Raw genomic sequence first — 13,333 nt, forward strand, 5'->3', positions numbered from 1 at the left:
CTGCCTATTAGTAAGGAAAGAAGCGACGAGGAGGAAAATATAAGAAAATGAAGAAGCATCTGGCCTTGGCTTGGAAGGGAAAGAAATAAGGGTGCAATCACCAAAAGAGTGTGGCCTCCTTTTCCCTCCCCTGAAAGCATAGGCCAGCCACATCTTCATGGTCTGCATTGCCTCTCTTATCTAGTAAACAGCAGAAGCAGCAGGTGACCCTTGACAGCAGTAAGAGAGCAGAGGGAGAGGTTTAAGCAAAAGGCACCCCGACCAAAAAGGGACATGCATGCACATAAGCCACACTTGCATATGCATATGTCACCAATCCATTCTATGGACCAGAGCAGAATTGCAAATAACTGGCATGGATCTTTCCTACTTCTGGCAGCAATTGACCTCCTCATTGCAAATTGGAAAGTCCACACAGTCAGTCTATACTCAATGTGGCACTATACCAGCCTCAGTGAACCCTTCCTCTTCCTTTGCCTGCCCTGCTCTTCATTCAGCAAGTAAATAAAGGAGTGAAAGATGCCATTTTAGAAGCTGCAAGTAATGTACCTTAATTGGGGAGTACCACTTTTGGGGAGAAGAGGACCTCCGCATGTTGTTCCCAAGATTCCGGGGCTCTGGGAATTCATATTCTTGCTCTGGCATCTTGACTCTGGCATTCTTTGCTTTCTCCAACTTGGCTCCTTCTTCCGTGGATCCCTTTTCTCCCCAACGAACCTAGAGCAAGATGAAACAAGGAAACCTCAGGCTGGGTAATGTAACTGAAGTCTATGCTGGCATGGCCAATACCTCCTTATGCAGTGGCTGTGTCAAGCTGTGTAAGAGCCATCAACTGGTTGTGGGGCTGCCCTGGGAGGGCTCTCATGCATCACCTTCTCCCTCCCTTCCCAGTGACCAGACCTCCATGTAAGCACTCTGACAAAATGTTATGCTCAGTAGTGTCAAACTGGATCCCACCCTCTGATGATATTCACCTTTGAGGATTCCTTGCCGAAGAAAACCTTATGAAATCCATGGATTTGCCATAAGTCAACATTAGACCTGATGACACATGCAGACAGGCACAAACACAATGAAGAAACAACTAGGTAAAGAAAGGACTAGCCACCTTGGTCCACTTTCATTCTGCATTCTCCACTTAGGTCAGAAATACAGCATGCAATTCTTTGCAGTGGCTGAGTGGCCCTGGCCTGAGCTGAGCAGCAGGACTGGAGCCCTGATTAAGTCTTTACCTGGGAAAGCCCCCTCTGGGTATCAATCTGCTCATCTGGATCCAATTTTGTTAGCTTGGAAGCCATGGAGGTTGGCAGCTTCTGTGTTAGTGGGGCCTTGAATCTGGTGTGGGTTTCACTCTGAATTTCCTCAAGTTGCTAAACCCTGTTCTGCAAAATAGGTCCATCACTTTGGGCAGGTCCTTAAAGGTTTAGCATAAACCCTGGATTCATTGCCGCATTGAAGCGGAAGCCATCTGCTAACACTTCATAGAAACTGGTCTTTGCCTTACCTCCATTCGCTTAATGCCCCCAACACCTCTTCCGCCGTAGTAGGAAGCATCTACTGTGGGCCACTTCTTCTTGGGAAGACCATCATCATCTTCTTCCTACAGAGAGGAGAAGAATCACCAAAGATTTTTAAAACTTCAGGTAACAGGAGATAAAGGAAGAACTAGCTGCAACTTGATAGAAACCTTTGCTAGAGCTCAGACATTACCTGCACTTACCTGTTATCCCTATGCTGGCCTCACCCTGCCCTTGCCTCACCTCTCTGGAAGAGGAGGACAATTCAAAGCAGTTGGAAACCCATCGGAAACATATACAAATGTAGTTGACTCGTGCCTCTCAATCTCTTTGCAAACTCTGTTCTGTGTTCAACTAGATCAGTGGTTCCCATACTGTGGTCCTCCAGATGTTTTTGGACTACAGCTCCCAAAATATCTGACTGTTGGCCAAGCTGGCTGTGGCTTCTGGGATTTGAGGTCCAAAACACCAGGAGGACCAAAGTTTGGGAATCGGTGAATGACATGATAGCAAGAGAGAAGGAAGCAGAAAAGGACAGTTCTCGAGCCTAGCTGTTTGCTAGTTGCAATAAATTAAGGCTGGCCAATGCTTCTTTAAAAGGACGCATGGATATTTGTGCACCACGGAGGCAAGGCAACGTCTCCATTTCCTAGTTTCCCTTAAGTACTAGAAAAAAGCTGCCAAGCTCCGCCAGAGACGCTCTGCCTGAATGTTTCTGCCGGGATTCATTTTTGCTTTTTTGCTTGAAACCTGGGACGAAAGCCATCCAAATATTTTCTCTCTGCCTTTCTCCCCGTCTCTCCGGCATCCCCTCCTCTCCTGGGTTTGTTGCTGCGTAGGCCAGCTTTCGCACAACAGGAAATACCAAAGCTTAAGCCATTCTCTGCAAGGCCTTAAAAAGCCTCCCAAGCCATTTCAGAACTCCAGGCCGGGAGAGAAAAGGGATAGGCAAAACCCAAGAAGCAGCAACAGCTGGGTCTAAAATGAAGACGAAAGGCAAATGCAAGAGACAGAACGTCACAATGGTCTCTTGAGAGGATGGACACTAGGCTGTTTACCTGTCACAGGTGGGGAAAGTGGCATGCTTAGACAAACTCAGCTCTCATAGCAAAAGTTACTTGCTGGGCCCCGGTCCCTAAGGCATATTGCTTCATGGAGCAACTCTGGCCCTGTACAGACCGGCGAAAAGTGAACCATTGGCACACGTCCATTTACACTGCACATGCCATGATGACGCCACCGTGGCACAGCGCCCAAACAGTGCAGTGCGGAAGAGGCATCATCATGGCACACCACTGCGCCTATGACGCTCCTTCCAGGATGCTCAAAAGAAGCTGCTTTTCACTGCTTCTTTTTGTGTCCTCTGGAGGCTGCGGTGTGCGGTTGTTGCATCCTCAATCCTGAGCGTTCATTGGTAATGCACTAGGAACCAAGAGTGCATCCATACTACACAGTTGTAGAAATTCAATACCGCTTTAACTACCATTGCTCCATCCTGGGATTTGTAGTCTGGAGAGGGACTGAGAATTCTCTGCTAGGAACCCTAAACCCTTCTCTGGAAATATAGCAGAAAATACTATGCTCTTAAACAAATGACTAAAGATGTGCAAATATATATGTCTTGCTCCGCTAGGATTCCCAGCAAAGCGGGTCAGAATGGCTTGTGACCATCATTCCTAATGCAGCCCATTAGCCATGTATTCTTGCTACCAGGGTGTGTTTCCCCCCAGTTCCAACAGTTCAAGAGAAAGCATTAAGCCAACAACGGACCACCAGGCTTAACTGGTGCAAACAGTATTCCAGTTTGGCACCTCACAAATAGCCCAGGCCTGCAATAAAGTGCCTTCCATAAGCTTTGGCCCAGAAACAGGACCATAGTTTCCAGAAAAGTGCACTTAAGGATACTAGAAACAGCATCAATAACCTCAGAATCTAGTTAGAAAAAGAAGGGGAAAATCATCCTTGGCTTTAGCCACATTTCTTTTTAAAATTAAAGATAGAAAACAATGTTTGCAGCCAGAATTCTCTCGTCATAATTTCTGGATCTCAAAACATCCAGAAAGCCTCCTTGGTCTCCAGTTACAAAATTTGGAGGCATCCGCATCTCACCCCTGACCTCAAGGAGCATCATAAGTTGGCAACACCAGAACCATTTTGGCTCCAGAGTCGTTTGCCACATACGGAAAAACTAGGAACAAAACAGACGAGGAAGGAATTTGGATCTCTGTTTTCCTCCTCTTTGCCATCTTTCAGTTGCCTGAATTCTACAAAATAAGAGTTATTCTAGTTAAAGGGACGTTGTTGGACTGCAAGTCCCCACAGGTTTAGCCAGTATAGCCACTGGTGAAGAGTGCTGGGAGTTGCAGTCCAACAATATCTGGAGAACACACGATTCCCCTCCAATCTAGGAAGCTTCTGGATTTCATCCCTTCTGATTCCCAGTTTTTTCTCTCTTTCTTTTCTTTTCTGCCATGAAGTTGCAACCATGATACAGAAGTATTATGAAAGCTGAGATCTTGTGGCAGTGATGGTGGTCCTCAGTTCTAGACAAGATCCTGAAGTGAAAAGATATATAATTGATTATTGAAGTTGGGATTCTCCGTGCCATGATCATAATTCCCATTTGTATGGTTGTGAAACCTGGACAGTAAAGAAAGCTGATAGGAAGGGAAATAACACTCTTTTGAGTTATGGGGCTGGAGATAAAATCTGAAGATACCATGGACTGCTAAAAAGACCAATAAATGGGTCTTTGGGATCAAGCCTGAACTCTCCCTTAAAGCCAAGATGACTCAAATGGAGCTGTCGTATTTTGGGCTTATCATGTGAAGAAGGCATAAGTCCCTAGAAAAGGCAATAATGCCTAGAAAGGTAGAAGGCAACAGGAAAAGAGGAAGCTTGTGTTACAGATGGATAAGACTCCATCAAAGAAGCCAAAATGCCTGCAAGACCTGACTTGGAAGTCTCTCATTCACGGGCAGTTAACAACAATTCTTTACCAATAGCTCTGCTAGTGCAGATATATGAATGACACACAACAGTAGGTAAGAAGAAAAACCTTTAATGGGTCCAAATTCCACTTTCTGGCCTTTAGTGTACATCTCAAGCTGGGCCCTGGAAACACTAAGCAGTGCGAGAAAGGCTCTCAGGTTTCAGTTCTGGCATCCAGAGACTGGAAATATGCTATTTAGCACACTCCTTCTCTCCACAGAAAGTGTTCCAATAAAAGAGAGGTGGGAATCCGGCGGCTCTCCAGATATTGTTGAACTGCAGCTCCTAGCATTCCTCACCCGCGGCTATGCTGGCTCAGGGGAGGGTAGGAGCTATAGTCAATAACATCTGGAGGGCTTTAGGATTTCCACCCCTGCAATAGATAGAGATATAGGCTGGAATCGTTTAGATTGTTGCCTCTCAAGCTTTGGTTCTCCAGATGCTTTGGACATCAGCTTCCACAATCCCTGACTGCTGGCTAAGTTTCCTGGGGCTTTAGCAAGATGCAATCCAAAACACCTGGAGGACCCAAGTTGCCCAACTAAGGCTGGAGAAGATGGAGGGTTGTACTGGAGAATGTAACTTTTAGGGACATTGCAGGAGGAGGTATCCAATACACATAAGAATAACTCGAGGGTGCTCCTACAATGAGGTATGTGCAGGGAATAGCAAAGGTCAGTAATGTAGGAAATTGGAAAAACCAACCTCCCTCCTCCAACTCCAACGTACTTTAGAGTGCATCAAGCATACCCTCTGAACATCTTTTGCACATGGGCTTGCTTTTCTGGGATGCCATCACTTTAACCATTTTTTGGGATGGAAGCACACAGGGCCATATGTGATAAAGCCCTTAGTCTCTGGAGCAGCAGAAAACAAGCTGGCTCCATCCTGAATATGACATCCCTTCAAATATTTAAGCATGGCTGTCATATCACTTCTTAGCTTTCTCTTCTCCAAACTAAATATCCCCAGCTCCCTAGACCTCTCCTTCATGAGGTTTCATGGTTTCCAGGCCTTTGTTGGAGAGGATGCAAGCTTGCATTTTCTAAATCAGCAACGAAATAACATACGTCCGATCCTCATCTTTGTGGGCCTTCACTTGGCTTTTCTCACAGTAACATTGGAGGTCCAGGCAAATCATCCGCAGCCCTTCCCTCAAATCCCTGACTCTGCTAGAAGCCTCCTTTCCTCTTGGCCTACCCACAAGAGTAGGGTTACTCTGGGGTTACTCAGAAAGCAGGAGGTTGAAGCATGTGCAACCAGGGGAGCTCTGCCCACACACTCGCTGCAAGCCACCAGAGAATTCGGGGATCATAATACATTTCCGGCTCAGCTGAGCTCTGACGCTTGCCCTCGGGTTTATTTTAACATCCTTGTCCATGAGATCTTCCAAGAGAATGAAAGGGAAACAATTTGGGGGGGGGGGGGGGGGAGAAAAAAAAAGGAAAAAAGCTAAGCCAAGCGCTTTGCAGCGGAGATGGGTGGCTGCCAAAACTTTGCAGATTTGGAAATGCACTCAGGTGCCAGAGGTGTGCCTGGCCTTAATTTTCCAATACTTATTAAAAGCCTTTAACAAATCAGATACTAGGGTCAAGCAGGCTCTAAGTAAATGCATGCATTTATGGGGAAAGGAGCATCCAAATCTGGCAAAAACGCCAGCATCATATGAAAGTCTACCCACATACAGGAATGGGGAAAGCGCAGCCTCAAGGCCACATGCGCCGCCCCTCAAGGCTGTTCTTCCAGACTGGTCTGGACTAGTAAAAAGGGGCAAACTGCCTCTTCTAGAAGCCTTCAAAAGAATCGCTTCCCCTTTTAAATAAGTTGCAGGGCTCTCCTGCATTTTCCAGATTTAACAAAAAAGCTTTTCAAGCTAGAAGTAAACTTCTATCCCATTTAAGTGCTTTCAGGGAGGCATTTTTGATAACACGCATGGCTCCCCAAAAGTCTTGACTTTCATCCCCTGTTTGCCCAGTTCCTACCCACTACCCAAGTATCTCTAATATCATCCTTTCCATTATGTTAAGGAAACTGTTTTGGTTTGCTTTCAAGGATATTTTGATCTTCTCATATCCCTTTGACCAAAGGACACCATGAACAGATGCTTCTAACTTTTGTATGTTTTTGCATTAATTTTATAATATTTTAACATTTTATTGTGGTGTTTTAATAACATTGTCATCTTGTGAGCCGCCTTGGGTCCCATTTTGGGAGAAAGGGGCCACAGAAGTGAAATAAATACATAAAATTAAAAATGTAGCAAACTTTCCCATTCCTTCAGTTTTTCCAAGAGCAGGAGGCAGTCCAAGAGTTCCCAAACTTTGGTCTTCCAAATTTTTTGGACTTCAGCTTCCCTAATTCCTGAATGTTGGCTGGGGCTTCTGGGAGCTGAAGTTCAAAAACCCCCAGCGGACCAAAGTTTGGGAAGCACTGCATCTGGTTTGCTAAGCTGGCATCTCTTGTCCGAGGTAATGATCACCTTTGCTGAATGATGAGGATGCCGAACCATGCTGCCAAGACCTTACAAAGTGTGTTTGCGTTGCTGTTAAGTGGGCAAAAGGGCCTCAGATGTAGGCATTATCCAATTATGGCTTGGCCCCACTGCCCTGTGGCAAAATCCTGCCGACGCGAGACAAAAGCCGAAAGCGCAAGGAAAAAGAGACAGGTCACGAACTGGACGGTTTGTTTGTTGGAAGCAGCAGAGGGGCTTGGACCCAGGAGTCTAATGACCGGGAAGCTGGATTTCATCGCAGAAGGTTAACTTGAGTCTCACCCAGACCATAGTTTCCTAAGTAAACATGGACAATTCAGACTGCATCGAAAATCTGTTTGGTGTCACGGTTCAGAGCAACAGCTGTGGATTTTGGAGCAAAGAGGGAATCATATCTGCAAAATCCAGCATATAATCAAGGCATGACCTACGCAGATGGCACAGTATGCAGAGAGGTCTTTTTGCAGCACCTTTGAGACTAACTGAAAGAAAGAGGTTGGCAGCATGGGCTTTCCTAGACTTCAGTCTACTTCCTCAGATGCATTTGGTACAGATGAGTTGAACTTGGAAGCAGCTTTGACTATGCGCAAAACCATCATAAATAAATCCAAGCCGATAATTGCTTTAACTGATCAAAAATGGCACAAAGAGTGGCAGAAAACCAATATGGCACTTACCTCGCTGTCTTCCATTGGAGGTGGAGGCGGCTCCTTTATAATCTGTAAAGAAAGAAAGAAAGAAAGAAAGAAAGAAAGTTAATCCAGAACCAGGATCTATGAGAAACGGCCAAGCGAGGGGAGACTGCAGCAGTTTGCTTTTGCCTTGAGCCCATTGGGAAGATTCAGACCCATGTTATTTCTTGGGGGAAAATGAAATTAAAGGGGGCATCTAAGACTGAGAAAGCATCTGATCTAAAGGTCACCTCAGGATGGTCATAAGGTGGAAATGGCTTCAAGACACATAACAACAAGGACAAAATTGCAATGTGATGCTGCAGCAAAGAATGCTATCTTGGCAAATGCTATCTTAGCCTGCATTCATAGAACCACAGTTTCCAAGTTAAGGTAAGTAATAGACCTGTTATATTTTGAGCTAATCGGGCCTCATCTGGAGTCCTATGTTCAGTTCTGAGCACCTCATTTTAAGAAGGACAATGTTCCTGATACAAAAACATGGAGACTTCTTGTTCTCTGCCTCCAAAGAGGCCTGTGGCCTCAATGGAATGGATTCATACAGTATTGGATTGTAAGGGAGGGGTCCCTTTTGAGATGCAAATGGCCTTTAAATTCCCTGGACTTTGCAAACCCCCCCCCCAATTGCCGCATGCCTGCAAAAGATATCTTCCCCATCATAACATCTTTATTAAGGACTGACACAACATGCAGGCATCTGACTAACATCTCCAATGGTCTTTTTTCCTCCTGTTTGGTTTATAACATCTTGCCTGATGAAGAAGAAGCCCATGGAGTTTCAAAAGCTTGCAACAAGTATGTTGTGCATTTTGGTTGGCCAATAAAGGTATCACTGATGGGTTTTTGTTCCCACAAAAAACTATGTTATTCTGCCTTTGCTTGGATGTGAGCTGAGATTGAGACCTTGATACTATTATGGCTGAGAAGCAACACTCCCCAAATAATATGGAGAAAGGGAGCCTGATGGTTGCTGCTGAGACAGCGGAGCCGATCCAAATCCAGGAGGTGTTGCCTCAAACTGTCTTCCCTGTTTAGCTTCAGCCGTCAGAGATGAAGTCCATTCCCAGGGATGGACCAAAGACTGAAAAGAAAGGCCATGTAAAGACCCGAGGAACTGAGCCTCCCTCCGGATGATCCGGGTGGGAATCTCAATGTAGGAACGCAGCCACAATTGGTGCGTCTTTAGGGACGTTTTTGCACAGGACAAAAAATTCCCCAATAAATTACAGGCCTGAGGTTTCAATTCCACTGCGGATCTTCCGCTCCGATTATTTCTCATGATTGAGACTTTTCCTTCCTTATTAACAAGAATGGTTTCCTCCTCCTCCTTCTCTCTCTTTTTGGAAAGCAACCTAATAGGTTTGAGAAACGACGCTGCGCTTGGTTTCCCCAGTTGGAAAACAGGGCTGTCAAAGAAAGTTGAACCTCATTATTTCCTCTGGAAGGATGGGGGGAAAGTGCACGTTGCGTTTTAATTGTTCCTTTGGGGTTTACAGCTGAGGGCTCTCCGGCTTCATTCCCAATATTAATCAAGAGCACTTTCCTCCGCTTTAGCACTTTTCGCTATTTTCTCCAAAACCTCAAGACCCCGAGAGTAAATGTCTGTTGTTATGTGGCTTTAAGTCAACCCTGACTTATGGCAACCTTCTCATAGGATTTTCTTGGGAAGATTTATTCAGAGGAGGAGGTTTTCCATGTGTGTGTGAAGGAGGAAACCCAGAAAGCGACCCTAAGGACTCAATAAAGCAGAGCCGTGTAGAAGAAAACAGTTTCCTAAGACACAGAATAATGTTGCAAGCTCCTAGTGACTGCAAGTTAAACTGAACATGTACCAAACAACCTTGAGCTATGTTCCAAAAGATCTTGACATGTTCTGCTGATGTGAGGCACATGCGCCAATATTTCACGGATGAAATGTGTGGCCAAACAACATCAAAGTGTGGTCAAAATGGCAAAAGTAATTAACGAAAGGGAAGGGACAAGCCAAGAGAGGCTGCAGCAGTTTGCTTTGGCCTGAGCCAACTGGGAAGGGACCTATTCCTTTCCCTCTGCTGTGTGAACAGTTTTTGCACTTTGAGCTCAGTTTGCAGCAACTGAAATAACCTGAGACACAGGAATAAAGGTTTCGGTGTGGTGCCACAACAAACTCCAATTCCCAGAATTCCATAGCATTGAGCCATGGCAGTCAAAGTGGTGTCAAAGTGGATTATTTCTGCAGCGCAGATGCAGCCAAAGTCCCAATGTGAGGAATGGAGGAAGGACTTACCACGGTGCAGCAAAGTGGCCAGAACCACCAAAGGAGAGCCAAGGCCAGCAGGAGGAAAAGGATCAGCAGAGCCAGGGCCAGGATTGTTCCGTCGGACTGCAAAGAGAGAAGTCAAAACAGGATTGGGTCAGTGTGGCCCAGTGGTTAGAGTTCTCAACCAAAACTGCATGCCTGGCAAGTATTTCAGAGATGAACACCAGGATATATCTGGTGAAACAATATCAGCGTGAAACCAAGACGGCTAAAGTTATGAATGAGGTTTGCTTTTGCTTGAGCCTACAGGGAATTGCAAGATTCACCCCTTTCCTCTCCTCTCCACTGAGTTAACTGAGGGTTTTGTTTAATGCAAAGAATCATTCCTTCTCACATTCAAGGATGAAGGGTTTGCACCCCAAATTCATGTGAATGTATCTCCCATTTCTTGCCAGGAGCCCCCGCCTTAAGCCTTTTCCCATCCCTAAAATGTGCCCTCAATGACTGATTTCACATCGCTTCCAAACTTCTTCTCAAGTATAGACTATCCGCTTCCAGCAACCAGCTAATATTTCTGAGCCATTCCTGACTGGTGTCATCAGGCTTTTGGGATCAGCTTGCAGGCAACATTCGGTTTGGCTCCAGTTCAGCTCCGAGGCTTTGGTTTTAGAGAGCCAGACAGTTAAAATAACAAGGCAAGGGGTGGAAATGCTGCTGAATGACCACTTTGGAAGGTTCCTCTGACACAAGATAGTCTTCAAGAGCCAGGCAGATCCTATCTTAGGGCAGAGGAAAGGAAGACCTGAAGGCGATTCCGTTCAGGTTCTCACCTCCATCCAGGTCCATTACTCAGCACTTGGAGAATGCCAGCTGAACAGGACTATGCGCACCATGCAACATACATGTATAAGAATGGGCTCACAGTCCACTCTCCCCAATGCACAGGAATAGGAATACCCATAGGATCATACACTTGGGTCTCAAGGGCCATGGAAATATAGTCTGAACAGCAACTTTTCCAAGCCCTGGGCATCTTCCCATACAACACAATGAGCTCACAATCTACTCTCAGCAATGCACAGGGATAGGAATACTCATAGGATTATAGATTTGGAAGGGGTCTCAAGGACCATGGGAATGTAGCCTGAAAAGCATTTTTCCAATTGAAAAGCCATGGAAGTTAAAGTGATGTCAAACTGCTTTGTTTTTGCAGTGCGGAGCTGCCTATGTGTATTTCTGTATGGTCTTAAAACACATGGCTTTTTGCCATCCTCTCAACCGGTCTGGAAAACAAATGTTTCCGAGCCACCAAGATCTCTCTCCATCTCTGGTTGTTTCCTCTTTACTCTAGGCTAAACATGTGCAATTCTCAAAAGCCTTCCTGCCAAACTATTTATCATCCTGGTAGGTTCCTTCTCAATCGTTTCCAATGGGTCGACGCTCCCCTTCGAACCCAGGACTAGAAAAGGGGAGACGCTCCAGATGAGGAGAGCCAGGGGCACATCTGTCTGATTCTTTGCATTATATTCTCTGCACAATCGGAGGAGAGGAAAAGTCGGTGCGACTCTCAACTCCCAGAATGTCATCCGCAAAAAGAGTGGAAGACGCCACAGTTGTTTTCAATTAAAGACGGACTGTGCCGAACTACGGCAAAACATCAGCTCCAGCTTTGAAGGGATTCTGAGCACCAATAAATGTCTAAAGCCTAGTCGCTATTACTATATATATACATCTCAACTTTCTTCTTTCTACTAACTTTTTTTAAAGGGCTGTTACTTTTAGGCAAACGTTTGGAATGGATCAGATATAGCAGACCACATCTGCTGATGTTGCATTGTTTTAAAAGTGTTTTAAACATCTTTATCTTTTTAACTGGACTTTATTCTTTTAACATGCTTTAATGCTGTAATAATTCAATTCTATGTTAATGTACCATTTTGGTATGCTTTTAATTGGACTGGTGTTTTTTTTAATATTGTAAGCCACCCTGGTTCCTAGTTTTAGGGAAAGGATATGATGATGATGATGATGATGATGATGATGATGATGATGATGAGTGTTGCAAGATATCTTCAGTTGCCAAATGATTTCAAGAAACTCATACAGCCAAAAGAACCTGGAATAACTCCAGACCTTTGAAATCCCAATACAAGAAAAGCTTGTTCACTAACTTTGCCAGAGTAAAAGATAAAAGAGTTAATAGAGAATTTTGGGATTTGTAGTTTGTTGTGGCACCAGAGCTCTCCGGCAGAGAAGGCAAACATAGTTCACAAAACCACAAATCCCAGAATTCCATAGCACTGAGCCATGGCAGTTAAAGTGGTGTCAAACTGCATTAAAGTGGTGTCAAACTGTGGATGCAGCCACAGCAGGTAAACTTGCAGAAACTGCAAACTGAACATGAGTTGAAATCATTCTCTTTCTGCCAGAACATCTAAAAAAGGCCAAAGGCTTTGCTTAGAGGATTGACGCCAGCTGGAGAAAATACGACAACAACAGCAACTGGCAGACATCAGGGAGCATAAATCAGCTTTCTTAATGGGACATCTTGCAGGATACACATTGGAAGCATATTGTTTTATGTAGTGTGCATTCAGTGCTTGTAAAAGAACTCTGGACTCCAAGAAGTGTCCTCTTCTTATTAGTGTTACTCAAAAGGATGCAAGTGATGTGCAAACAACTGATGGAGAGGCAGGTAGGGAGTCCAACCCCAACCAGAAGCTGAGACAGAAAGACGCAAAACCAGGATTGATGCCAAGGGTCATAACTCACATCAGCATTGCGCAAAAGCAGGGGCAAACTTCTCACATCCCTTATGACGGATTTCACTATTACAAGGTGGGTTTGGGGTGGGATTTGGGTCGCCGCATGGTCCAAACAGAAGTCTAACCTCTCCCCAGTGTTGTTGCTACACACCTTCAAGTCAGCTCAAACATACGGTGACCCTCTCCAAGGATTTTCTTGGCCAGGTTTGTTTGGAGGATGTTTGCCATTGCCTCCATTTGAGACTTAAAGAATGGGACTTGCCTAAGGTCACCAAGTTTCCAAGGCTGAGAGAGGATTCGAACTGGTTTCCTAGAGTTGTAGTCAAATATTCGTATCCCTGCACAATAATGGCCAGCTCTGGGAAATAATGGGCTGCAAATATATATATTTTAGTGCATGCGCATGCCTCTCTATCTCTGCCTTATCTCCGGGACCAAGAAAGTCAAGACACTAGAAACTCATTGTAGCACCTTCATGTGTTCAAAGCAATTTAAACCTATCTGTAGCCTGTAAAAGATTGTAAAGAGATGCAACCAGCTGCAATGCTTAAAAATACAGCATTAGAAGGAATGCTTCCACATTTTGCCCAAAACAGAACTTGGAACCAGATCTAGGTTGGCAGAGGAGATGACGGCCA

The 13,333-nt window shown here is 45.0% G+C and overlaps 1 protein-coding gene across 1 annotated transcript in view; it reads right to left on the reverse strand.

Moving 5' to 3' along the window:
* The window catches only part of ANTXR1 (ANTXR cell adhesion molecule 1), a 78,537-nt gene that overhangs the window by 14,828 nt on the left and 50,376 nt on the right, over positions 1-13,333 (reverse strand). The window contains exons 13-16 of the mRNA XM_042477478.1: positions 9,958-10,053; positions 7,677-7,718; positions 1,505-1,600; positions 550-717 (exon numbers count right to left, since the gene is read on the reverse strand). Coding sequence (XP_042333412.1) covers positions 550-717; positions 1,505-1,600; positions 7,677-7,718; positions 9,958-10,053 — 402 coding nt within the window. The remainder of the gene's footprint in view (positions 1-549; positions 718-1,504; positions 1,601-7,676; positions 7,719-9,957; positions 10,054-13,333) is intronic.

The sequence above is a fragment of the Sceloporus undulatus genome, chromosome 6 (genome assembly GCF_019175285.1).
Source record: "Sceloporus undulatus isolate JIND9_A2432 ecotype Alabama chromosome 6, SceUnd_v1.1, whole genome shotgun sequence".
NCBI lineage: Eukaryota > Metazoa > Chordata > Lepidosauria > Squamata > Phrynosomatidae > Sceloporus > Sceloporus undulatus.